The sequence below is a fragment of the Scatophagus argus genome, chromosome 1, assembly GCF_020382885.2.
Source record: "Scatophagus argus isolate fScaArg1 chromosome 1, fScaArg1.pri, whole genome shotgun sequence".
In the NCBI taxonomy this organism is placed as follows: Eukaryota; Metazoa; Chordata; class Actinopteri; family Scatophagidae; genus Scatophagus; species Scatophagus argus.
In genome coordinates this window covers 2779849-2804565 of record NC_058493.1, presented here as the reverse complement: position 1 = coordinate 2804565, position 24717 = coordinate 2779849, and the positions used below count along the sequence as shown (strand labels likewise).

General features: G+C 41.0%; 3 protein-coding genes across 3 annotated transcripts in view; all 3 read left to right on the top strand.

The window, feature by feature from the left end:
- The first annotated feature begins 3957 nt into the window (after positions 1-3957).
- Positions 3958-11284, top strand: snrpa1 (small nuclear ribonucleoprotein polypeptide A'). Its single transcript, XM_046391726.1, has 9 exons — positions 3958-4152; positions 6806-6953; positions 7513-7591; positions 8347-8393; positions 8491-8593; positions 8921-9000; positions 9456-9531; positions 10299-10392; positions 10994-11284. Exons 1-9 carry the CDS (start codon positions 4071-4073, stop codon positions 11167-11169), a joined length of 885 nt encoding a protein of 294 aa, XP_046247682.1. The 5' UTR covers positions 3958-4070; the 3' UTR covers positions 11170-11284.
- A 602-nt stretch (positions 11285-11886) lies between these two features.
- On the top strand, positions 11887-15247 carry selenos (selenoprotein S). Its single transcript, XM_046391612.1, has 6 exons — positions 11887-12155; positions 12754-12885; positions 13530-13636; positions 13719-13808; positions 14482-14554; positions 14633-15247. Exons 1-6 carry the CDS (start codon positions 12077-12079, stop codon positions 14710-14712), a joined length of 561 nt encoding a protein of 186 aa, XP_046247568.1. The 5' UTR covers positions 11887-12076; the 3' UTR covers positions 14713-15247.
- A 1677-nt stretch (positions 15248-16924) lies between these two features.
- chsy1 (chondroitin sulfate synthase 1) overlaps positions 16925-24717 on the top strand; it is a 50613-nt gene continuing 42820 nt past the window's right edge. Inside the window, exons 1-2 of the mRNA XM_046391478.1 lie at positions 16925-17948; positions 20961-21456. Coding sequence (XP_046247434.1) covers positions 17638-17948; positions 20961-21456 — 807 coding nt within the window. The 5' untranslated portion in view covers positions 16925-17637. The remainder of the gene's footprint in view (positions 17949-20960; positions 21457-24717) is intronic.

Genomic DNA, 24717 nt, shown 5'->3' with positions numbered 1-24717 from the left:
AAAAAAAAAAAAAAAAAAAAAATCCTGTGTCTCAAACCTCAACCAGGAATAATGCAAGCCAGGAAGGTGGCTGTCTGTTGGGTCCATGTTTGGCCAGATCATCCTGTGAAGGTGATAGCATAGGGGGGCAGGTGAACAGACTGGGAGAGACAATGGGCTGGTTGCAGACAGGTGCGTATGATAAGCAGGAATCCAGGAGAGACAAAGTGAGTGACAGGGGAGGAATGACACACACACACAAGTGCAGAGGGAGCATTGGAGGACAAAGCAGGGGAGGAAAACCCTGAGATACTGGGACATGGCCGTGGCCATGGCAAACTGGACATAAACATTTGGTTGCTTCACATGGATGGGAGTTTTCCCTTTGCTTAATGTTGCAGTCTCTGCATGAGTAACAGTTTCCATCCTAGATAAAATATAGTACATGAGTTCAATTGTTAAGGAGGTGTGACATGGTGCTACAACGCATCTATCTGCTGACCAGCTTCAAATCAAATACTGATTTGCATAACATAAAATTTAATTTGATGTTTTTCAGCTGCAGCTACAAGACGGAATATTTGTTCTGAAACACACACACAAAAAAAATTACACTAATCCATCCGAGCAACCTAACATTTTGAAACCTACGGATTTTTATCTGTCTACAATACACAGAAGCCACAGGTATGATTGAATTTGGCAAGCAAGAGAGATAAGCCTGATGTGTGCGTGTGTGAGGTGTTATCAGTGTGCATCAGATTAGACTGATAGAAGTGGGGCGATGTTGTTTGTATAGCAGGAGTGGTGCGGGATAGGGAGTAGCCAGAGGAGCAAAATACCAGAGGAAAATCAGGAAAAATATTGTAAAAAAAAAAAGAAAAAGAAGGAAAACAGTTAACCTTGCCAGTCCAGTAGATCCAGGAATACTGTTCATAATAAAGGATTTTACTGTACACCATTTCCATTCAGCGTCAAGATTTTGGTGGATGAAGTGGATGGGTGTACAGTGCATTGCAAACAGAAATTAGCACTTTGCTACTGATGTCATACTAACAGTTATCACTGCTTTGTTTAATATTTAACATTGGCAACAATTCTATCCAAAAGTGTTTCAGTTACCTGAACTTGGCTGTTACCATAGTGTAGGATATTTGGATTTTGTAGCAGTAATGCAGTGAAAAATATTGGCTGAGAATGTTTTGCAGGAGTTTAGCTGTTACAGTAGCAGGTTATTGATTTATTATGCCACAAATGTAAATGCCTAAATCTGATGGACAAAATTAGCTTTGGCATCTCCTCAGTCACTTTTTTACTGCTTGCTTTTTTCTGTAAAAGCATTTCATGGTTGTATCTTCATAAATATGACAATTTGTTGCTTTTCTTTTAATTGTTTCAATGTATTTTTAATAATTGTGAGGTTTAGATTGTTGTTTGGACAAAACAAACATTTTGAAGGTGTCACTTTGGGCTTTGGTTAACTCTGATTATAATTCACACCTTTTTGTAGAATTGTCATTAGCCAAACAATTAAATCAGTTAATGGAGAAAATAATCAACATATTATTGCCATGAAAATAATCATTAGCTGAAGTCCTGCACAAAATCTGATCTGAAAACTTCTTCCCCCACTGCTGGTAGTGTGGTGACAGTAAACTGTTTATCTGCAGTTTTGGTACAAGACAAATACAGCTAGTGTTAATGTAGACCAAAAAGGTGGGGTAAAAATAATGATCTACACTGGTGGCATGCTGCAAAAAAGGAAAATTCAATAAAATTATTATTCTTATTATTAATGTTTGGGATGATTACATCTTTATTTATCTTAACAAAGATAAATGATTGTCAAGCATCATTTGTATCAGATCATTAAACTTGTTTCCAGGGAAATGCTCCAGATTTGTCTTTGTAACATATATAATCTATTTTTCAGCTCAATTTGACACAGAACTGGAAACCATTCAAATAAGTTGACAGTGTAGACTTATTTGGTGCTGTGGAGAGATACACAAACCATGTGTCATGTATCAAAGTATGATGACCTCTCTTTTTCAACTGGTCTAGTGAGGACCATAGTGGGTTTGTGGAGAGGATCAAGATGTTGCAGGAGACGCTAACAGAAAACACAGAACAACAGAAGCATGAAGTGAGAACAAATAAAGACTCATGTGCATACATCTTTTAACTTTTTATCTACTGTATTTTGCAAGTTCTATGCCATTAGCAACAGCTGATGTGCCATTGAGCAAGGCACCTAACCCCCCCAACTCATGCTCCTGACATGGCAGACCACTGCTCCTGGGGGCAGCCGTGGCCTAGAGGTTGGAGAAGCGGCTTGTGATCGGCTTGTTTGATTCCCCCACCGGACGGGCAGGAAAAATTTGGGTGCGAAAAAATTGCCCTGTCCCCCTCCATTAGCCGGCTGATGTGCCCTTGAGCAAGGCACTTAACCCCCAATATGCTCCCCGGGCGCTTGATGCTGCCCACTGCTCCTGTGTGTGTTTCACTGCATGTAATTTGCCGGGTGTTGCATGTGTGTGTTCAACTAAGGATGGGTCAAATGCAGAAGACGAATTCAGTGTGTGTATATAAAAATATATATACTGTCAATAAAGTGATTCTTCTTCTTCTTCTGTGTGTTTCACTGCATGTTGCATGCGTGTGTTAAATCAGTGATGGATTAAATGCAGAGAAGAATTGCAGTGTAGGGAAAAATATACTGACAATAAAGTTTGAAATTGTGAAGCTGTTCAGAGTTCACTGTCTCCACTTCCTCCCACGGTACATAAGTGAAGCCAAAATATCCCTGACACAATACAATACAATCTTGTGCTGGTGATGTCATTTGGAGCCAGAGTCTGCGCAAATGATGGAGAGGTGGGACAGCCAAACACTTGCCTGAGCAGCCCTCAGCTGTCAGTTAAGGTGTTATTACAGCTTTGTATGTGCAGCACATTGAGCAATGAAACAACGATCCTCCTGGACACTACATGGTGCTGCACAGAAAACGACGCATAAGTAAAAAAAAAAAGAACAAAAAATACAAAAAGTAAAGATGACAAAAACATAGAAATACAGAATGAAAAACATATTTTAAAAAATATGCACAGATATTCACAGTATATATACAGTTATGCACAAGGCAGACAAGACGTACAGTAAGACTTTCGGGTATGGTTGATAAAGTGCATGTAGCGCAGAGGTGTGCAAATTTTGGGTGTGCGTGTGTGTTTGTGTGGAGTGTGTGAGTATGACTGTGTCAGTCCTGTCCCTGCTGGTTTAGGAGTCTGATGGCACGGGGAAAGAAACTATCTCGAAATCTGGTGGAGCGAATGTCCCGGGACCTCCTATCAGACGGCAACAGTTTGAAGAGTGTGTGTGAGGGATGAGCGGCGCCACCGACAACCAGCTCCGCAGATAATTTCACCATATCGAGACCAAGACGTTGCACGGAGTTTAGCAAGTCTAATTATTTTACAGAAAAAACGTCCCGCGGTGTGCAATCAGCAACTTCTTTGCTGGTGCACCGTGTGCTGTAAATGTCTGTGACGGATGGGAGAGGGACCCCGATGATCCTCTCAGCTGTCCTCACTATCCGCTGCATGGAGTTGGGGTGACGGTGCAGTTTCCAAACCAGGGAGTGATGCAGCCGCGCAGGACACTCTCTATAGTCCTCAAATGTAGTCAGAATGGGGGGGTGGAAGCTCAGAATCAGAATCAGAACCAGAATCAGCTTTATTGGCTAAGTTTGCGTTTAGAAACAAGGAATTTGACTCCGGGTGTGCCTTTCTCAGCCCTCTGAGGCAGTAGAGACGCTTATCGCATCATATAACTAATTAAAACCAAAGTTATCGGAAAAATTAACAATTGATCTAAAATCTAATCGACGAGTACTTTGAGTTTGATCCATCTGATTGTCGTACAAAATGAGTGTCAGTCTCTTTGTCCTCCACCCGCTGGTGGGCGCTATGTCAAAATAAAGCCGACCTAAACCTTTGTTCCGGGTAACAGCGTGCATGTTGCACACCGCGGGACGTTCTGCTGTAAAATAATTAGACTTACTACACTCCGTGCAACGTCTTGGTCTCGATATGGTGAAATTATCTGCGGAGCTGATTGAGCAGGCTGCTCAATATACCAACCCTGTGAGAGACAGAGAGTTGGATTTACGAGGTTAGTTAAGCTCTGTTAACGACTATATATGTTAAGTTAGCTTGGTCCGGCTTTACGCAGGCCTAAAACGGGACTCAATTCAAAACCGCGACAAAGCGGTGTTTGTACCTTGTGATATGAACATCGAAGTACCTGTAATCTAGACTTAATTTACAGCCGCTGTACTATGTAGCTAGCTGAAAGCGTAACGTCAGAAAGTAGTCCAAATACCAAGATCAGTGTTTACTATAATCAGCAGGTCCACGAGTCGCGGTCAAAGTTACAGAAAGACAATAGCATCCACAAGTGAGTGCTGCTGCAGATCACCAATGGAGTCAGATTAGTGTAAAACACTAATAATCTTGTATGAAGTTGCTAGAAAGCGACCTGATGGCTAGCTGCTGTTAGCATAGCTTCATAGCTTGTTAACATGAGTTCTGGAGGAAAGGAGATAACTCTATTAACCTTTTTTGAATTCAAGCCGACCATACAGTTTGATGGAAAACGTTTTGTTTGGAATACAAAAAAGGGAAAATTGGCGTGGCTTGTTGCAAATCAATGACGGCGTGGTGGGCAGGGGCTCGTATACGTTCGACACACCTGGGGGTTATCCCTACAGACCAGAAGTGACCCGCGCCCAGTTCTTCCAGACTCATTTTCTCTTAGACAACGTTATCACGACGTCTGTCACCTGGATTAAATCAGCACCAGGATATTGGCATAAAAACAGGCATTTCATGTTAAATAGCCTATTGACAAAAGAATATGTAATATTGGCTACAGTCCTGGAACTTTTTTACCAGACATACAGATAAACATTATATAAACATGTTGCACAACTGGAGAAGTATTCTGGTTTGTCTTGTGGATATGCGTCTAATTAAAAGCATCCATAGTTCTCTTACAAGTTTTAAAGTTTTAATACAAATATGAGCAAAAACATACTTTCAGTTGATTTGTATTAAATGTATAAATTGGCCTGAAGTGTACTGTTTGAACCTGAAGCCAGAAACGTTAATTGCGTTAATGTTAACTTAATAAACCAGCCATATTAGACTTCTTTGAGATCTTGCTAAATTCCCACAAAAATGCAAAGTTTGTCAATTTTCATCTAAGGCCACTGTCCTTGTCCTCAAGGGTGTTGTCAGCCATTCTTTACTCCTGTGTTTACTCCCTGTTGTCCCCCTGTGTTGTCTGCTCGGTGTTCAGAGAAGCAGACCTTATCTTGGAGCCACAGGTTTTCCTTTTGTAAACTTTAATAGGTCTTAGTCAGGACCTCATGTTTCTGGTGTTGGAGCCTTGATGGTTTGATTCCTCTTTGTCCTTTTTAATGTTTCTTAGCACTGCTAACAGCACTTGGAAACACTGAATTGTGCAAGTTGTGTCATTCTGCACATTTAAGTTTGGCACAGACATCCAATCAACCCAGCTTCTGATTTATTAACCTCTTTTGAATCTTCAAAGCTTTTATTGTCATCTGCACAGTGAGAAAACAGTTTTCCCTGTACAATGAAATTCTTACTTTGCTGTCCACGCTGAATAAAAAGTTTAAGGTATATTAAAAAATAGAATAATTTAACAAAATAGGCAGTTTGAAAAGAGCATGCAAAAGTAAACATAAAATATTTATTATGAATAAGAAGGAAAAGTAAAAAGTAGAAAGTGTGCTACGTCAACTGTTATGCACAATTCAGGAGAGAATGAATAAGTGTACAAAAACTGTCAGGAGGTAAACAGCACAGCATGGTACATGTGCAATTATTGAATATTAATGTGCATGAACAGTAGACAGTATTGCTGTTACTTTGTCACTGGATGTAAACAGTCAGTGTGTGCAGGGTACAGTCCATTGTTACAGGCTCCTGGTTGCTGTTGAGGAGTCTGATGGCAGAGGGAACAAAAGAGTTCCTGAGTCTGGTAGTCCTGCACTTCACAGTCTTGTACCTCCAGCCTGAGGGGAGGAGAGTGAACAGAACTTGTGGAGGGGGGCTGGGGTCCTTGATGATGGAGGCAGCTTTACTGTGGACTCCAAAGAGGACAGAGGAGTCCTGGTGATCCCGGTGACACAGCCTTCACCACTCTCTGCAGGCGTTTGCGGTCCATGACTGTAGAGCTGCCGTACCACACGGTGATGCAGCTGGTCAGGATGGATCCTTGGGGGATCTTTGGCGACATGCCAGACTTCCCACCCTCTCTACTTCCAGTCCCCGGATAAGCAGTGGCTGATGAAGTTTCTTCTCCTTCCTCATGTCCACTATCATCCCCTTGGTCTTCTCTATTATGTAGTGTACAATGGAAACAACAACAGAATCTGTAGTAGTTGAAAACGCAGAGCAGTAATGTAGCTTATAGTTGTACCTTTCACTCAGTAAATGTTCAGTTTTGTTCAAATTTTAATTTAAACTGTGTGACTTAAGTGATAGCCTGCCTCTCCCTGTCTTCTACCTTTTCATAGATAAAATGTGCAGTTCTCTGCCGTCATTTACACTATTTTTATGAAAAATCATTCTGAACTCAAATCCACAGCTCGTTGATGTCCATTCAGGGGAAGAAGGGGCTTCTGTCAATGATCCTTTCCATGCTTGTTATACTGACCTCTGACGACAAAACGCTGTGATTTTTAAAGACAGCAGAAGTTCCTCCTTAACATTCATGTTTCATGTTCATCTCACAGGTTATAAAATCCCAGTGCTTGAAAATCTTGGAGCAACTCTGGACCAGTTTGACACTATTGACTTCTCTGATAATGAAGTCCGAAAACTGGACGGCTTTCCTCTGCTCAGAAGACTGAAAACATTGTTAATGAACAACAACAGGATTTGGTAAGTTAGAGCTGCAACAAACACAGTATGATGGTTCATGAAAGAGAACCATTCCCATTCCTATTTTAAGTGCTTGTTTGTTTGTTTGTTTTTAAGCTCAGGTACTGTTTTTTTAATGTTACTTACTTTTCAATAATTTACTCTTGTTTGCAGCATATTAGAAAAATTCCCCAGCCTTCCTGTTTGGGTTGTCTTCAGATTTACAGGATATTATCAGATCAGTCTTGAAATAAATAACTCTTATTTAATATTATCAGCTCTGCTGGGTGAAAAGTACAGATTGTCTTGCTGAGTGCAGTATTCTGGTGTGTGAGACAAAACACTGGTCTTGAGGATTGTATTTTATCATCTCAGCTTTAGAACCTCCTTTTCACACAGTGCTGTTTTTGGTCATGAACACACCACGGAATCGAACTCCTAGAAAAGAGAAGTTGATATGTAATTGTTGTAAACCTACAAAATATGTGGAACAATATTTTCATATTCAAGCACTGAAAGTATAGTTTTGTTTTCTTTGTCAGAAAAACAAATCCTTGACAAATGAAATGTGTTTCTCCAGTCGCATAGGTGAGAATTTGGAGCAGTCTCTGCCCGATTTGAAAGAGCTGATCCTCACAAGCAACAACATTCAGGAGCTGGTGAGTGCATTTCAACTCCAAAAATGTGAATGTTTAAATTATTTTTTTACATTTGAGCCTCGATATGTTTTGATGCAAAGTTAACTGAATTAATGATGAAATACCAGAAAAATAGAAATTCCTGTACATACTGATCCTCCAGAATTCTTACTTCAGTGCAGGTTGTTGCAGTTGTTGCTTAAATCTGTCATTGTTTTTGAGTTTTTGTCCACACTGGATATAGTTTTATAAACAACTCGGGGTTCAACACTAATGTTTCCTAAAGATTTAGGTTGACTGCTTTGTTTTCAAATTTGGGGTAAATGACATGATAGATAGTTCCAGTTTAGCTCAACATCCTCTCCTGTTTCCAGGATAGGTGAGATGTTATCTTGTGCTTCCCCTGCATAAATGTCTTTTCCCCCTGCCATTTCCTCATGAGTGCTGGATTGACTGAGGATGTGCAATTCTCATCAGAGATGAGAAGAAAGCACGGTGGCTCACTCCTTAGCTACTTCTGTCATCTGTTTCAGGAAAATAAAAATTCTTGGTTACCACTTTGAGGGCTGATGTATTGGGTGAGATTTCACAGGTGTTCTGTATCTCTGGTATTTCAGTGTAATTCAGCTTAATTTCTCACCTGCATTAATGCCCTCCAGTAATGAATGTGCCCTGAATGGGTTTAACATGACTTCATACTGTCACACACATTGGAAGCTTTACTTCTGTCGTTATGATTTTCTGCTTTTCTCAATCATTGTCCTTTTCATGTGAAGGGTGACTTGGACCCACTGGCCACAGTGAAGACACTGAACCTCCTCAGGTATGAGTCATCAGTACTCAAATATAAATCTGTTAGTGAACTGCATTGTGGACCACTGAATTCTGATCGTGCATGTTTATAATCACTGAATTTGCAGCTTGTTAAGGAATCCAGTGACAAACAAGAAGCATTACAGGCTCTATGTCATCAACAAAATCCCACAGATACGTGTGCTTGACTTCCAGAAGGTAAAGCTCAAGGTAAGTGCGAGTGAGCAGATTTTTTTAAAACATGAGGTCATGTGAGATACAGAGCCATTCATCAGTCTTCATTGTGTTCTGTATACCATCTCAAAACAGCTGAATGACAGCTTTACCTTTAAGCACTGCAGTGGTTCTTAATGATGTGTTAACCTGCTCTTCCACGCTGGAGATGACGTCCTGTTGAAAGTCCAAACGAGTTCTGGTGGATTGTGCGTTTTCTTGCCTTGCCTGGCCTTGACCCCCTCCTCACCACCACCCTCTGGATGAACGCTCAGTCTGAATATAACAAGGGTTTTCACTTGAAACTGTGTGATATCGTCATAGGAACGGCAGGAGGCGGAGAAAATGTTCAAAGGAAAACGAGGTGCTCAACTTGCAAAGGATATTGCCAAGCGAACGAAAACGTAAGACGAAAGTCCATGTTAGACAGCAGCTCCTCAGAATCACTGGATCCTGGCTGATGGAACGGGTTAATATACAGTGTATCTGTGTACATCAGAATACATATAGTGATAGACAGTCATGCAGAGGCTGTCATATTTTCTGCCAGTCATTCATAACAAAAAAAAATCATAACTCTACATCAAGCCTCATTTGTTTTTCCTTGTCCCTGCAAATATGAGCAAAAACATACCTTCACTGGATTTATATTAAAAGTATAAATTGGCCTTAAGCGTACCGTTTAAACCTGAAGCCAGAAACGCTCCCTGCTGTGTTGCTCAGGACTGCTGTCTGTGGACAATGTATCAGTTTATTTGACTCAAGAGAAGATACTACACATGAGAATGACTACACTGGTTGAGAGGTCAGAGAAGCTCATGCATGTCCATGTTGTTTAAATGATGTGTGTTCTTCGCAGGTTCACTCCTGGAGTGGCAGCACAGCTGGAGAAGAAGAGGGCGGGGCCGTCTCAAGCTGATGTGGAGGCCATTAAGGTTCGCTTGTTGATTTTTAAAATGTGGTTCACTGTGTTTTTTAGGGATTTGGAGAGTTGAGATTGAGTTCCCATCTACTCTGTCAACAAAAGTGTGAAATGGGTGCATGTTTTTTAACAGAATAAACCCCATAGGTCTTTAACTCCAGGATCAGCCACTCTGGAGTTGTTGGTTAAATTTCAGTCCTCCTCAGAGGGTGAAGGTTACTGAGATTGAGATTAATCAGTGTTCATAAGTTATTAGTCATGACATGTAACAAATCAGATCATCTGTGTTTCGGACATTGACAGAGAAAGGGGTCTGCATCAGAGCCAAAGTAGCACATTTTCATTTTTATATTTTAATTGGCAGTCGAGCAGAAAAAGGGAAAAAAATTCTGAACATCAGACAGTTAAGACCGGTCACAATCAGCCAGGCAGATTGTGGGTCTGCTCCTAGTTACATTTCTCTGACAGTTCAACCACCTCCATGACTACTAAGCTGAACTCAACCCACTGATGAGGAACAGTGAGATGAGGAAGAAAGCTCCAGAGAAAGCTAGTTAACAAACCTACAAACTGCTGCTTGACTTGTCATATTATTACGTTAGTATGTTATTCACAGTGTCGTACTCCATTTGACGTATGATATAATCAGATTTACTAAATGGTGATCATACAACCACTGCGCAGATGAGGCACTACCTGGATGGAGATTCAGCCTGCATGTAAAGTGAGAATAGATTCTGTCGGAGTGTATTGCCTGAGATTTACATGTTTGTGTTTCAGAATGCCATCGCTAATGCCTCATCGCTGGCGGAGGTGGAGAGGTTGAAGGGGATGCTGCAGGCCGGTCAGATTCCAGGCCGAGAGCTCAGACAAGGTTAGTGCTGACCCAATAATATTCTACAACTGAGCTTACACTGTGTACCCTTGTGGATTTTTTTTAAGGTTGATAAATGCTTTTGTATGAGCGTATTTGGGAAGTTATTCTGGAGTTGGGCAAAAATGCATAGTGAGGGAGCAATATTGCCAGCAATTTACAGTCCAGTTGTCTGTTTGATATTTATCAGTAGTTGTTGTCTTCTTTTTATAATAAATGGATTTAGCCAGTAATGAGTTTATCCCTACGTGCCATTGAGCTTCCAGTGTTAATAGTTTCCACAAACTATTAAAGAATATATCAGTAAAGTTGCTTGGATGATTGGATGTTCTTCTCTTACCATGAGCCCGCACAGTGTAGTTTATTTTATCTCAGTCCTACATCCACTATTTGCAGCAGCAGATTGTCACCAGAGCACCGTATTGGTGGCTTAATCTGCTGCTGAAAACATTTTCTAAAAACTCATGTCTAGCTTCCTACAGCTTCAGTAGGGTAATACTAGATGTACCACGTGGAATTTTTGAGTTCTGTGTTTTTTCTTTGTTCATTTCCTTGTATTTTGATGAATAGATCAGATGAATATATTCATTTGTAACATTAGGTCCAGCTGGGATGGTGGAGGAGGAGGAAGAGGAGGAGGAAGAAGAAGAGGAGGGTGCACAGATGCCACATATGGATGATGGTACTGGAGAGGAGATGAATGAGAGAGCTCAAGAGGAGGAGGAGGAGGAGGAGGATGAAGATATGGATGTAGAGCCACATGTTAATGGCTCCTAAGTACCCTGAAAGCATGTTTGTTTGTTTTTCTCTTGTTGTAATTTTCTTGTTTTGGACATTCATTTATCAGGGTGGTTTTGTTTTGTAAAGTGATGCAATAAAAATTGATTTCTTATATTGCAGTGTGTGGTTACTTTCTTTGAACAGTCAGCTAACATTCCCAACTGAAAGCAGTCGACCTTTATCCTGTCCTGTGTTTTAAATACATTTGTGGAACTCATGAGATGGATTTAAAAAAACGAATGGTCTGTATCAAACAAGCTAGGATAGTTATTGTTAGGGGTCCATACAAACAAACATTCAACAAACAGCATCATTCAATTTGACATGCTCTGCCTGCTAAATGCACATCTTTAAAACTTCCTGGTGGCTTAGGGGCTAAGATAACAGCATTGGATGACATCAGAAATATTTTCATATTGACAAAAGAAATGCTATACATCAGATTTCACAAGCTGAATAACAATAACCCGGCATGATGTATGAAATCAGCAGACTGGAAATTAATTGATTTTAATTTCTTTTCATAAATAAAGGTATTTCTAAATGCCATTCTGTTTGGACACCCTCTGCAATTGAAAGGTGTTAATTCATCGACTCAACCCACCAACTACGGCCTCAATATGCATATAAATCTGAATCAACCCCTCTCTGTTTTAACAAACGGATTGTTTGACGGGCTTCCGGTGAGTTACTTGAATAATATGCTTTCCTACGGTATTGAAACGCATCACGAGGCCAACACGTCATCCTAAACAGGATTCGGTGTTTTTAGCTAGTTCGCTCTAGCAAAGATGGTTGACACAGGAAGGAGTCCCTAACACGACAACATTTAGGAGCTGGTAACGTTTTATACTCAGCACGGGTGGTTTTCGTGTCCTTAATAGACAGCGTCGACTTTTCTAAAATGGGTGACGAAGACTTGCCTCACCGGTTGAACAAGGCGTCCCTCAAAAACCAGGATCTAGGTTACTTCAGCCTAACTGGTAATTGAATCACAGGACCAAATCATGTAATGTTGGATTAATGAATTGGATTTTTTTATCAAACGGAGTAAAGGTTTCTATGGTAACAATACACTGCAGCATGCGAGTAGTTAGCACAGTTTGTTTTGATGTAACCCTATACTGGGTTGCTAGTTAACATTTATGCTAGTTAGCCGCCAGCCTGGTTTACCGTAGCGTTAACGCTGATACAACATTAGTTTGTTTAACTGTGAATAACTAGATGATGAGAAGATGGTAAGCACGACTCTAGGCTCAAGAACCCAAAATAAATTGAAGTTAAATGTCATAAGTAACTTTAGCAATGTGTGCTACAAGTTAATTGACTTCTTTCATCGATACACCGCAGCTGTCAGGAAAATATTATTTTGCTTAAGATAATGTTCTTTTTTTTTTTTTACTGAAAATGTGTTTTTCTGGTATGCTATCCAAAACATACGTCTCTAACGTCATGCACTTGTTAGTGACAAAGTCGATTGTAACAGTATACTGTCCCTTGGTATCATGTCCTGTTTACTCATGTATCAGAAGAGGTGTTTTGAAAAGAAGAAACATGATGTGTTCGTTCCTGCCCTCACAGTAGGAGAGTTTCTGTCCCAGTATGGGTGGTACTGGCTGGCTGTGACTGTGCTGGCCTACGTGCTCGTCCAGCACCTGAACAAGAGGAGGTCCAGCCAGAGAGAGCACAACGCATCCCAACAAACACAGCAAGGTCAGCTCCAGTGATTACCACTGCCTGTTTGTTTGACTGGTCCAGAGTTATATCTGACATCCATATTGTAGAAGTCCACTTTAAGCACAGTGTGGGTCTGAACAATATTAGGAAAAAGAACAGTACATTGTACTTTATGGTAGAGCAACACTAGTTAGAAAGGGTGCAGTTCGGGATAATAATTCCTGGATTATACAAAGTAATTTGCACAGTGTTTCTATAAAGACAGAGTTCGAGAAAGAGTTTGTTGCTGCAGCTGCGGTGACTCTTCCTGTTCAGACTGTGAAGAGTTTCCTTTGTAACACAGGCAGTGTTCATCCTCTGGAACAATACAGTTGCAGCTAAAATCTTACTCATGGTAGGCAAACAATTTAATTGATTTTGATCACAGACTAACTGTGTATCACTGAATCATTTGAAAATAATCGTGGTGATATATTTCACTTCTGTTTGTTTGCATGTACAATTATTTGTAGTGTTTTGAGCATCTTGATTTTTGTTCAACAAATGTGCTAAAACAAGTAAAACTGTCCATTGCAGTCTTCCAGTGCCCAAGATGTCTGGCTGTTAGCTATGAGTTTCCTCATTGCTATTCTTGCTTATTGGTGAAGGCTAAATGTCTTCTTTTTTCTTTTAACATAAAGATGCTGCACTCATTGCGAGAAATCAAGGGGCCATGGAAGCAGCTCGGAGGAAGATGCAAGAGGAGCTTGATGCCAAAGCAGCTGTCTTCAAGGAGAAACAGAAACAGGTACAGCTTTGACAAATGACAAGCAATGGACTGTCCATGATATCAGACTTGACCTGAATGTGATGTATTGTGTGAACGACAGGAAGAAGAAGAGAAGAGGAGACAGAAAGTGGACATGTGGGACAGTATGCAACAGGGAAAAAGTTACAGAGGAACAGCAAAACTTTCTCAAGTGAGTTTTGACTTTAATCATCTGTAAGTTTGTCTTTTGTGACAGTTAGTGTAACTTGAGGCTTTCTTCACTCGAGCAGCTGTTGCGTCACAAATGCAACATAAGAGCAACTGTTAACAGTGCAGCCAAACAAACTCACATTTTAATAAAGAAGTTTGTTAATAGGTACAGTCAGGATTTGGTTTCTTGACGCACTGGTAGTTAACCACACAGCAGCAGGGCACAGTAAAAGGAGTTGGAGGTGTGCAGCTCTTCAGCTACCCTTTTATTGTTCCCTTACTCCTTGCAATATTTGAAAGTGATCTGACCCTGAGGTTTCTTCCATTTTTTCCTGTTAAAGGTTTTTCTGGGAGTTTTTCCTTAGTCGATGTGAGGGTCGAAGGGCAGAGGATGTTGCTATGATGTTATGTTAAGCCCTTTGAGACAAACTGCTCATAAAAATGGGCTATACAAATAAAGCTGTCTTGTCTTGATGGTACAGTACAGTCACTCTGTTTTACCAACTGAACTCTTTCAATGTAAACTAGACTGACATGGCTGTAGCATTCTGTTTATCTAATGTGTATAAAGTATAAAAAAGAGATTTGATCAAAGGTTGTAAAGTCTACAAACCAAGGATAACCACATTCACACCGACTGACTGCAGTATGTGATGAATGCATTATCATTGCAGACAACTGAAGAGGCGAGCTCGTCGACAGCAGTGCTGAAATCAAAGACGGGCAAGAAGCCACTTCGCAGTCCAGGTCTGTGCTTTTCTTTGCGCGCTGTTTCTTTGTGTTTGTGTCCTGTTTCAGCAATCTGTTCTACTGTGTGTGTTTCAGACTACAATCCCCTGAGTGGGCAGGGAGGAGGCTCCTGCTCCTGGAGACCTGGCAGGAGAGGACCATCATCAGGTGGATGAGGTTAAAGAAGGTCAGAGACATTGGTCCGTGTGACCTTTGACCTCTGACATCTTAATGTGCACACTGACTGATGGAACCAAGCTGACAGTGTCACCAATGCCACTCTTAATCAATATTTTGTTGCTCTATATTTCTGCTGGGTGTCATTTAGCATCATCAGTAGCATATACCTGCTATCCTGCTTGATTTTCTCTGTGCTGCTGCCACGTTAAGCATCTCAGATAATGTGATTATCATAAGTCATGTTATTATGAGGTACATTTGTTTTGGCATTGGAAGCTTGTAATGAAGTCATTTCTGTAAATGGTGTGTAACCTGCGGATTTGGCTGATGAATTTCACAGTCAGTGTGTTTTTATTTCTCATTTAGTCTGTTATTACAGCAGCTGTAGCTGGTGGACATATGGTTTATTACAAGAAATGGTACATTCTGGTTATATAGTTGCAAACTTTTTGATTTATCAAAATGAATCTACTGATGTAGTGTCTCTACTGTCACACACATTTTTATGCAATAAAGAGATGGTCAGCAGGAGTTTGTCTTTGTCTGACTGGAGAATCTTCAAGGAGCTGACGATACTTTACTGGGGCCCCAGATCTGCAGGGGCCTAAAAAGACCTGACCCCTTTTTACACAGAGGCCAGTTACTACCTCCACTGCTAACAGTCTTCTTCACTGCCATTGTTGCTAAACTTTTGCAGTTGTTTTGCATGCTGCTTTCCTATATCATTTGTTAATGATCCATAGCAACAGGCCTCCCCATAGAAATAGCCGGTCCTTTGAAGAAGTCCAGTGAAAAGGCCCTCCCCAAATCTGTTTTACTCTCATCAACATGCATTGTAAAAGCGCTGATTGCAATTTGTAGATGTACTGCAGAATCATGAAAGAGACACATGCTTTTTCAAACTCATCTTTGCAGCCCTAGATTGAAGCATTTTTTTATTTACTCATTTTACAGATTTGAATGAGCTGTGTTCTGCACATGCATGTCTGCAAATATACAGTACATGCATAATGTGCAATCACATACAAATCTATGATATAAAAAGACAGAAGAAGTGAGCTGAGTCTGCAGAAGAATGGCAGTATTTTGTTTGTTGCATTTTCAGCAACTCAGAAACATAGTCTGGTAGCAGTTAATTAGTTAACTGTTACGACACTATGTTAGGTTTATTTATTTATTTATTGGTAACGTATATAAAATTTGTATGGAAGCAGGAGCAACACAGTGAGGTGGTTTTCACAAGACATCGACGAGCTGCTGACGGCTACGACCACATGAGGGAGCTCGAGACCGCAGAGCTGGCTGACATGCTGCGTTTGTGGAAGTTGTACTTGTCACACTTTTTGTGATGTTTTCCGTCACGTAGCACAAATGTAGACACACGTGAAAGGGAAAATCAAAGAAGAAACAATTTTTTTCCTCACCCATAGAAAAGGGTACCACATTTGTTTTTGCAATATATTTCATATTTACACGTTCACAAAGCATTTCATATTTCTGGAGATTTTTCACGTCTGGGCGCTACTGAAACATAAATACAGGCAGACCACAGTGAAGTCATTCATTGTTATCAAACTAATAATTGTAATTAATCATGTTAATTGTAAACATTTTCATAATTATAATTACGATCATTAATGCTGTACTAGTGTTGGTGTAATTATAAAAACTCTAAGAATTGTCACATAACAACCCGAGACAGCTGACTTTATGAAGTTCAGTGGTCCTCTGGAAGGGGTTTTTCCCTTATAACGTAAATACAGCATCATCAAGTCGAGCTTCGGGGGCCACTTGTCAAAACAGTCCTATTTATTTGTTCCATAGGCCTACGTGACTCACACTTGGAGCTCTATGCTTGGCTCAGCATGAAACCCTCTGGGGTTTCCCATCACTCTAATATGTTAACATTTACTTCAGAAAATATCTGCTTCTTAAAAATAAAAAAATAAAACAACGAGAAAAGACGTTAACTAGTACTCGCAGTTGCGTTTCAGCAGCCAATCACGGAACTAAAAATTCCGTCTCAGTTACGCGGTGGAGAGATTTTATACTCTTACGTCATCAATTTACGTTTAATGCTGAGGCAAATCTGAAATTCAGCAATGTTTTTTTTTTCGTTTTTAGTTAAGAACTGCAACGTCGACGCGTTTGAATTCGCCACCGCTGTGATTTGCTCCTCCGAGTAGATTTTTCGCCATGGCAACGGCGGCTGAGGGTCATGGAAGTTGTAGTATTCACAGCTGTTCGCCATGCAACAATGACGGCAAAACCACGATTCCTCCGAAAAAACTCGCAACAATTGAAACAGGTAGTCTTAACGTCAACCTAAGCGGTCGTTAGATTATCTTGGACATTCACGCCTTTCTATGCCTAACAACACTGAAGATATCGATAAAAGAAACATAATGCCGAATAAAGAAAAAAAACACTTCCGGAAGTAGCGGACTCTCCCACTTCGAAACCAACCAGTCAGAGCGCTCCTACGGAAATTCGGTTGGGTCAAACCAGTGTTAAACCCTTCGCTATCACTGATCTCGACAGACCGACATTCCTCCAATGGCGAGATAATGACTCGAAGGACCGCTATTCAAGGCAAATATAAAGGCTGCGGCATTTGTTGCATGGCATTTCAGTTCGCCGATGGTCGATAGCGACGGACAGCTTGATGATCAGAGGAAGCAGCTGCAGAGAACGGTTCAGGTGGCGGCTTCAAGGAGACTGCCGTGATGCTACGTAGGCAACTGGAAGAAAAGGGCTTTTCTACCATGAGAGAGTGTGTGTGAGCCCGGTTTTCTAGAGACACTAGAGCTCTACCGATTGGTTATTTTTTAGTTTTTATTTTTTTATACTGGTTTGTTTTTACAGATACGTTCTTTTAGTGTACAGTGAGGATACACAGTGAGCTGGTGAACTTTTGTGGAATGGCAGGTCGAAGCCGAAGAGCATGGTTTAGTGTTCTTTTGGGACTGGTTGTCGGGTTCACACTGGCTTCCAGACTCATTTTACCCAAGGCGACCGAGCTGAAGAAAGCTGGACAAAAACGAAAAGCAAACCCTGCTGGTTGTGGGTTGAACAGCGGTCTCAGAAACGAATACGGCGGAGTACAATGGCCACCCAAAGATAACGGTTTACCTGCGACCGAGAAACCTGGTTCCAGATCCAATGATTTCCTATTCGTTGGCGTCATGACTGCCCAGAAATACCTGAACAGCCGAGCTGTGGCGGCACACAGGTATGTGATGTGTCAGAGAAGAGTGCTGCTTTGCCCTCAGAGAGCTTTCTGTCCTATGTGGAAGGAAACCACCGAGAAATCTCACTTTAAAATTGTAGCACCTTAATGTGGCCTTCTTTATTAGCTTACCTGGAAGGCCATGGTTTGAGAAAATACACCGAATTGGGTGTACAGGCTTTTGTACAGTAACGTTAGATTAATTAGGTTGCTAGCTAGCAGCTGTTATTTCTATTCATTTTCAGCTTTTGTTAATGGGCCACACTGATTGCTGCCACTCAGTCCTAAAGTGTCTTTTGAAAAGGGAATGGATGAAGGACAGAAATGTACTAAATGAGGCGCTGCGCCATATGTCGTAATGTATCTACTGGTAGGCTGCAAATTGCTGGAAGAGCCCAGTGATTCGTTAAAATGTCAAGTTATGTCTTAGCAGGTAACTGTTAGCTTCGTAGGCCATTAAAACCGGTTACCACCCAATTTTCCCTTTCATGTCTTCTGAGGGCGCAGTATTTAAATATTCTACATGTCTGCTGCATCATTTTGAACACCTTTCTCCACCTTGGTGCCTGAATGTTATCTTTAGAAACTTTGGGTTAGGAATACAACTAACAGTTGTTTGCATTGTTTTATAAGTCAGATTTTTTTTCTGCTTAATTCATTAGTAATTTAACCCAAGAAGTTTCAGAAAATAGAGACAAGTCATTATCAGGAAACATATCCAGATGTCATGTTTTGCGTGGCCAACAGTCTGAAAAGGTTGGGATGTCTGACAAATTCATCAGTTATCAAGACAGTCAATAAGGTTTCTCCAGAATGAGTTATCAGGTGATTGACTAATTGTTTCAGTACTAATTTAGGGTCTCATTGGTGTTTAAAATAAAGCCGTGTGTGTTTGAACAGCATTTGGCTGTACAGTGGGACTTCAGAGGTTATGATACTGGGTGAGACACTGGTCTGCTGGTCCTGTATGAGGACTACAAGGCTGCTACGAGGAAATGCCAAACCAGCTCATTTCAAGAGCAACGTCTGATAGAATCACATCAGAGTTCTCGACTGAGTGGTGACATTTACTCACTGCACTCCACACAGAGTTCTATACAGTGAAAACTTGATGTGACATTTCCACTGAGTATGTCCTGCTGGGACGTCAGACAGAAGCTTATGACTCCCATGTAGTCATTATTGACTCCTGCACTGATGATATGTTCAAGTCCCAGACGTGAGTTGGTGTTTTCTTGAAAAGCAAATCAAAGTACAGCTTAGAAAATCAGACACATACGACATGTCTGCGCTCCATGAAGAGTGTTCTAATGTGCCACTAAAAATATTCCCTCCTGTGCACCAAGGCTATGATGCTAACCGATGATGTTTGCGCAGCACGTTGTTGTCTTGCGGACAGCAAAAGCAGATTCAAATGAACGATACCTGGAATGAATGCTGTTTTAAAGGTTTGAAAGACTAATTATCTTGTGGGCTAAGAGGAAATTGCAAGGACATTTGTATTTCATGACAGACATGCTTGCAGGCTTTGCTGCAATTGTTAGTACACCGAATGAGAGCAAGTCTGTATTACAATAGATTACGGAAATTATAGTGATAAATTAATCTCAGTGTTACCTCTTAGATCACCAGTTCTGTCAGTTCTGCTTTGGTTGGTACATAAGTGGAAGAACCATCACACCAGCGTCTGTGGCATCAACGTGTTTAAAGGACAGCTTCACCATTTTTCAATCCCTTGTCTAAACATTTGCAATAAATTTGCAGTCATGCTAAGAAAAGCCTGACCCACACCTTTATCAGTGAGAAACCTTCCCACTCTGCTGCCGCTCCTTAACATGCTCGTACACACTCTGTCAGGGCAGTCATTTAGGGCTTTATGCTCCCTTGCTTTCCCTTGGATTTTACTGACTTTTTTTTTTTTTTTGGAAAACAGGTTTAATCAGTCTTCAATGATTGTCTCAGTGCACTGTGTTCAGCCTGATGAGTCAGAAACAAGAAACAAGCTGACCTTAATATCTGCTCACTGGCTGACTGAAGAAAACATCTCCCACTAAAAAACATCTGCTTTTAGAGTTAGACCTGCTAAGAGGTTGCATGAAGCTGTTGCCTGCCCTTTCCTGTGGTGTATGTTAGCATAAAATAAGGAAGATAATCCGATTTTCCACAAATGCTTGTTTTAGATGCATTTTTTTAGTTGTCCGTCTCACACGTGTCTGACAGAAAAACACGGGAACACATCTTTGTATGCCGGAACCAAGTGTAGTATAAAAAGACCAGCGTTGGCGTCCATGTCTGCGTCAATATATATTTTTTTTAATGACATCTCTTGCCCTTTAATCAGTACAACTGTCTGCAGCAGCTGCGTGACAACTCACTTCACTTACACTTAATGTGTGTGACTGGGACTTGGAGCATATTTTTATCCTTTTTTTTTCTTTTTGTCCAGACTTAAATGCGTGACTACTGTAATTGTGTATTGAGATGTAAGTGCCACAGAAGCACAGTGGCCGTGTGTCCAGTGTGACACTGATGGAGGACTGCAGCTGCTGCTGATGGGCTGCTTTAGTCTTGAAGTCCTTGAGATAAGACCCTTCACTCCTGGGCCTATGGAGAGATGATGACTTAACATGTACATTGCTTTGTAATGAGAACGTAACTCGCGACTGATAATAAATAATTACAGTTATTCGATGCAGTACACTTTCCTTAATGCAGGTGTTCATGGAGAATAGATTTGTTAAGGTTAATTTGTGCTTTCCATCTCTCAGTCTCTGTGAAGTACATTTCATCAACTGCTTATATTAATGTTTTGACTTATGACTGTACATTATTATGTATGCACCCAAAAGTGGAGACTGCACCTGTGTCTGTGTGTACACCACATCTGCATACGGTCACCCTGAACCACATAAGCCTCCTGTGCCTGCATCTGGGCTTTTAGAGTTTCTTTGCTCTCATTTTGGGTTGTCACAGATAATTTCACTTGTTTGTTTGTTTGTGTGTGCATGTTTACAGGACGTGGGCACAGACAATTCCAGGTCGTGTGGAGTTCTTCTCCAGTGAGGGCTCTGACACCTCCATACCCATTCCCATAGTGGCCCTAAGGAATGTGGATGACTCGTACCCACCACAGAAGAAGTCCTTCATGATGCTCAAGTATATGCATGACCATTACCTGGACAAGTACGAGTGGTTCATGAGGGCTGATGACGATGTCTACATCAAGAGCGAGAAGCTGGAGAGCTTCTTGCGCAGCCTCAACAGTAGCGAGGCCATCTTCCTTGGCCAGACGGGCATGGGGGCCCGGGATGAGCTGGGTAAACTGGCCCTAGAGCCTGGGGAGAACTTCTGCATGGGGGGGCCAGGGGTCATCATGAGTCGTGAGGTCCTCAAGAGGATGGTCCCCCACATCCGAGAGTGTCTACAAGAGATGTACACCACCCATGAGGATGTGGAGGTGGGCCGGTGTGTCAGAAGGTTTGCTGGGGTCCAGTGTGTCTGGTCCTATGAGGTAAGATTGTTTAGTTTTTTATATTTTTTTAATCATATACTGTATGTATTTTTTTACTTTGCTGACACACTCATTTCAGGACACAGAACCCAACAAGACTGAGGACTTAAGGAAGAGTACTGAATTATAAAGTGTCCTCAGCATGCATTTCCAAACTATGAGCCTGAGGGGCAGGAAAGTTGTACTGTGTGAGGTGAAAGGTGCATGCTGGTGTTAGTTGTTTTGGTTTAGCAGCACACTGGGTGCAATGGGAGCAGCAGCAGCATCCTGAAAATCCCCACTCCCTCTCAGAGTCAGAATTTAGTCAAATCTGCACAGACACAACAGTTTTAGATTCCAAGTGATTTTCATAGGATTGTGTCTGCTGTGAGAATCCATACATTATACTCACTGAGGCAGCAGCTATGCAAGATAGTCCAGATATCCAGCCCCTCCTGGTGGGTCCTGAGGCTTTCCTAAACCAGATGAGATAATCTAGCCAGCATGTTGTGGGTCCTAATCAGATACCTGAACCACCACCTTTCATTGTGAAGGAGTAGTAGCTCTACTCTTGAGCTGCCTCTGGATGACAAAGCTCCTCAACTTATTACGGGGAGCTGCCACTCTGTTGAGGAAATGCTTTTTTTTTTTTTTTTAAGTCACTACACAGAGCTCATGACCATAGGTGAGGTTTGATACTTTTAATGGTGCCAGGATGCCGAATGCCAAAAAAATGGGGCTTATGGATCAACCCACACCTAACTGACTTGTTTGTGTTTAGATCATCCAAAACATGAGGGCTGTCTGTGTTGTACAGGGAGGAGTCAGTAATGCGGTGGTTCTTGCGCATTATTTATGTTTTTGTTTTGTCCCGCCTTGATTCCAGTTCATCCAATCTTGTATTTTAGTGTTTTTAATGGGTTGGAAACCCAACACTGCATGTAAATAAGAAGAGATGTTCTTCAGTAAGCTTCAGGAGGATGAGAAAGCACTCTCATAGGGCCAGCAAAGTGAAGTGGTACAGTACTGCAGGTGACGGCTGCCACACTGTTGTATTACACCTCCCAGGTGTACAGATGGTAATGAATGATTAACTCTGTAGTAAAACATTAAAAATTTTACATGTGGACACAAATATTCATCAGTAAGTACACTGAGCTGTGTCATTGACCCCCTTGTGGACTGATGACTTGAGTGCCATATCTGTTTTTTTTGCACCTTGAGATTGTATCAAGATGGATTTTAGAAAGTGTGGACAGCAAAATATAAACAAAGAAATGAAATAAAATAAAAAATATTTATAATAATAAAATTATAATAAAATTTCAGCTATTGCAGCTCAGACCTAAATCATATTAGGAAGTGGTTTGAAATGTGATTCAAACTGGAGTCCTTGCCGATGTCAAAATCGGATTTAAAAGTTACTCTCTATGTGAGACGCAGTTTTGATGTCAAATTCGGAGTGACAGAAAGGTATGAGAGCAGCTGAGCAGAATTCATGCTGCTGCCAGGTGAGGTGCGGCACCTGGGTAGATATGCCTCCTACATGCTGGGTCGCAGTGCATTAATGAGTGAGAGGTCAAACAAGTGCATTTTTCTCCCAGCGACCGATCGATTGGTTGAAAATTAGCAACTTTTTCCTTGGTTGACCACAGCCCTAATGAACAGCATATGTAGTTACTGGTGCCTACGTTGTTGCCACAGCAAAGCACCCATTTGCAGTGTGGACAGTCTCTATTTAAGACCTGAGTTTAGGAACAAATTCATTTGCCTTGAGTCTGAACAAAGCCCAGCTGACTTAAGCAGAAACTTTAACAGAATAAGAAAGTCTCACTTATAAATTTGTATTAATGGAGAATGAAACTCCTCCTGTCACACTGGAGCCCCAAGACACCCCTGGTCATCTTTGGACCAGCATGAAGACACAGCATCTCACTGGGTTTTAGCTGTTGTTTCCTCACTGGATAGGTGTGTGAATTCGGGAGTGTAATAACAGAACAGTTTTTGTTTATTGTTTGGTACATATTGGCGTAAATAGTAAGTTTTGATTTATATGGCACTTTAAAACACAGAGTTAGAAAGTGCCTTGCACAAAGAAAAGGTAAATGTAGAAATCTCAGTGTTACTGAGATACTTACTCAGTTAAATGTAGAAAATGATATACTGAAATTAACCAAAGAACAAGTAAAATAATATATATATACATACATAGAGTAAATACATTAAAAACAGCAAACCATACAATAAAACAACGATTACAATTACAATTAAAATGAGCCAAACGTACAAACATTAAAAAGTTTTTAAAAGCATCTCAACAGTATGTGTTCAGTCCAAGCATACAGTATCCATGAGGCAGCTGAACTTGCTGCACTGGATGTAAGGAATTCATTTACAACTGGGGCTTGTGACGGTGTTGTCATTGTTACTGATGTCAAACATTAAGACAACACAGCTAACCAGGTGAGTCACGCAACAGAATCCCATGTCTGGAGGGAGTTATGGAAGAAATGCTGCAGCCTTGCCATTAGGTACTGCTTGTACTCAGCATGTTCTCCTACAGGTCTAGGCATGGCTGCAACATAGACCTGTTGCTCATGTGGCCAGTGTTCATGTGAATTAGAGCCCTTTGAAACTAATGCTGACTGCAGAATACAGAAGGAGACTGTATGAGATGACAGGACTGAATGAACGAATGGTCTTGTGCCCTCCTTATGTCTGCTGTGTTAGACACCAGGAGGAATTGGCATTTTTTTATTGCCAAGAGTTGCATCATTTCTCACAGATTCTTTTCAAAATAATTACACTAACTGTAAATGTGTTTAATCAGAATGATTAACATGAGAGACATGAGAACAATGCTGCACTGATTCCAAAGTCACAGCATCACGTCGGTGATATGAAACGGTCTGAATCTAAAATCTGACCTCACATTACAACAGTCCATTTTGCTCTCAACCCTCCTGACCTCTTTTGAGTGCTTTTTTTTTTCTTTTTTCTTTTCACATGTTCAACATCTTGGTTAAAACTGCGTTGGTGTGAAGGATTTCTTTCCATCAGTTTAGACAAAAACCTGTAATGAGACAACATGCTAATTTATAGGGTTAAAGTGCTGACAAAGGATAGACAACATGTAAAATGAAAAGAAAGAAGTACTCATACACATTGTGCATAGACTTCTACATGCGTTTCTTTACTCTCCAGATTCTTTCTTTCATGTCTAGTCTCGGCCTCAGCATGTGTTTAATCTTGTGTGGTGAAATTTGTTGTTTGCTTTGGCCT

What these genes read in the sequence shown, in the direction of transcription:
- snrpa1 (XM_046391726.1), top strand. Translation starts at nt 4,071, where the DNA reads ATGGTGAAATTATCTGCGGAGCTGATTGAGCAGGCTGCTCAATATACC. An exon ending in CAGAGAGTTGGATTTACGAG is followed by an intron (nt 4,153 to 6,805) that starts GTTAGTTAAGCT and finishes TTCATCTCACAG; the next exon opens with GTTATAAAATCCCAGTGCTT. An exon ending in ATGAACAACAACAGGATTTG is followed by an intron (nt 6,954 to 7,512) that starts GTAAGTTAGAGC and finishes GTGTTTCTCCAG; the next exon opens with TCGCATAGGTGAGAATTTGG.
- selenos (XM_046391612.1), top strand. Translation starts at nt 12,077, where the DNA reads ATGGGTGACGAAGACTTGCCTCACCGGTTGAACAAGGCGTCCCTCAAA. An exon ending in ATCCCAACAAACACAGCAAG is followed by an intron (nt 12,886 to 13,529) that starts GTCAGCTCCAGT and finishes TTTAACATAAAG; the next exon opens with ATGCTGCACTCATTGCGAGA. An exon ending in TCAAGGAGAAACAGAAACAG is followed by an intron (nt 13,637 to 13,718) that starts GTACAGCTTTGA and finishes TGTGAACGACAG; the next exon opens with GAAGAAGAAGAGAAGAGGAG.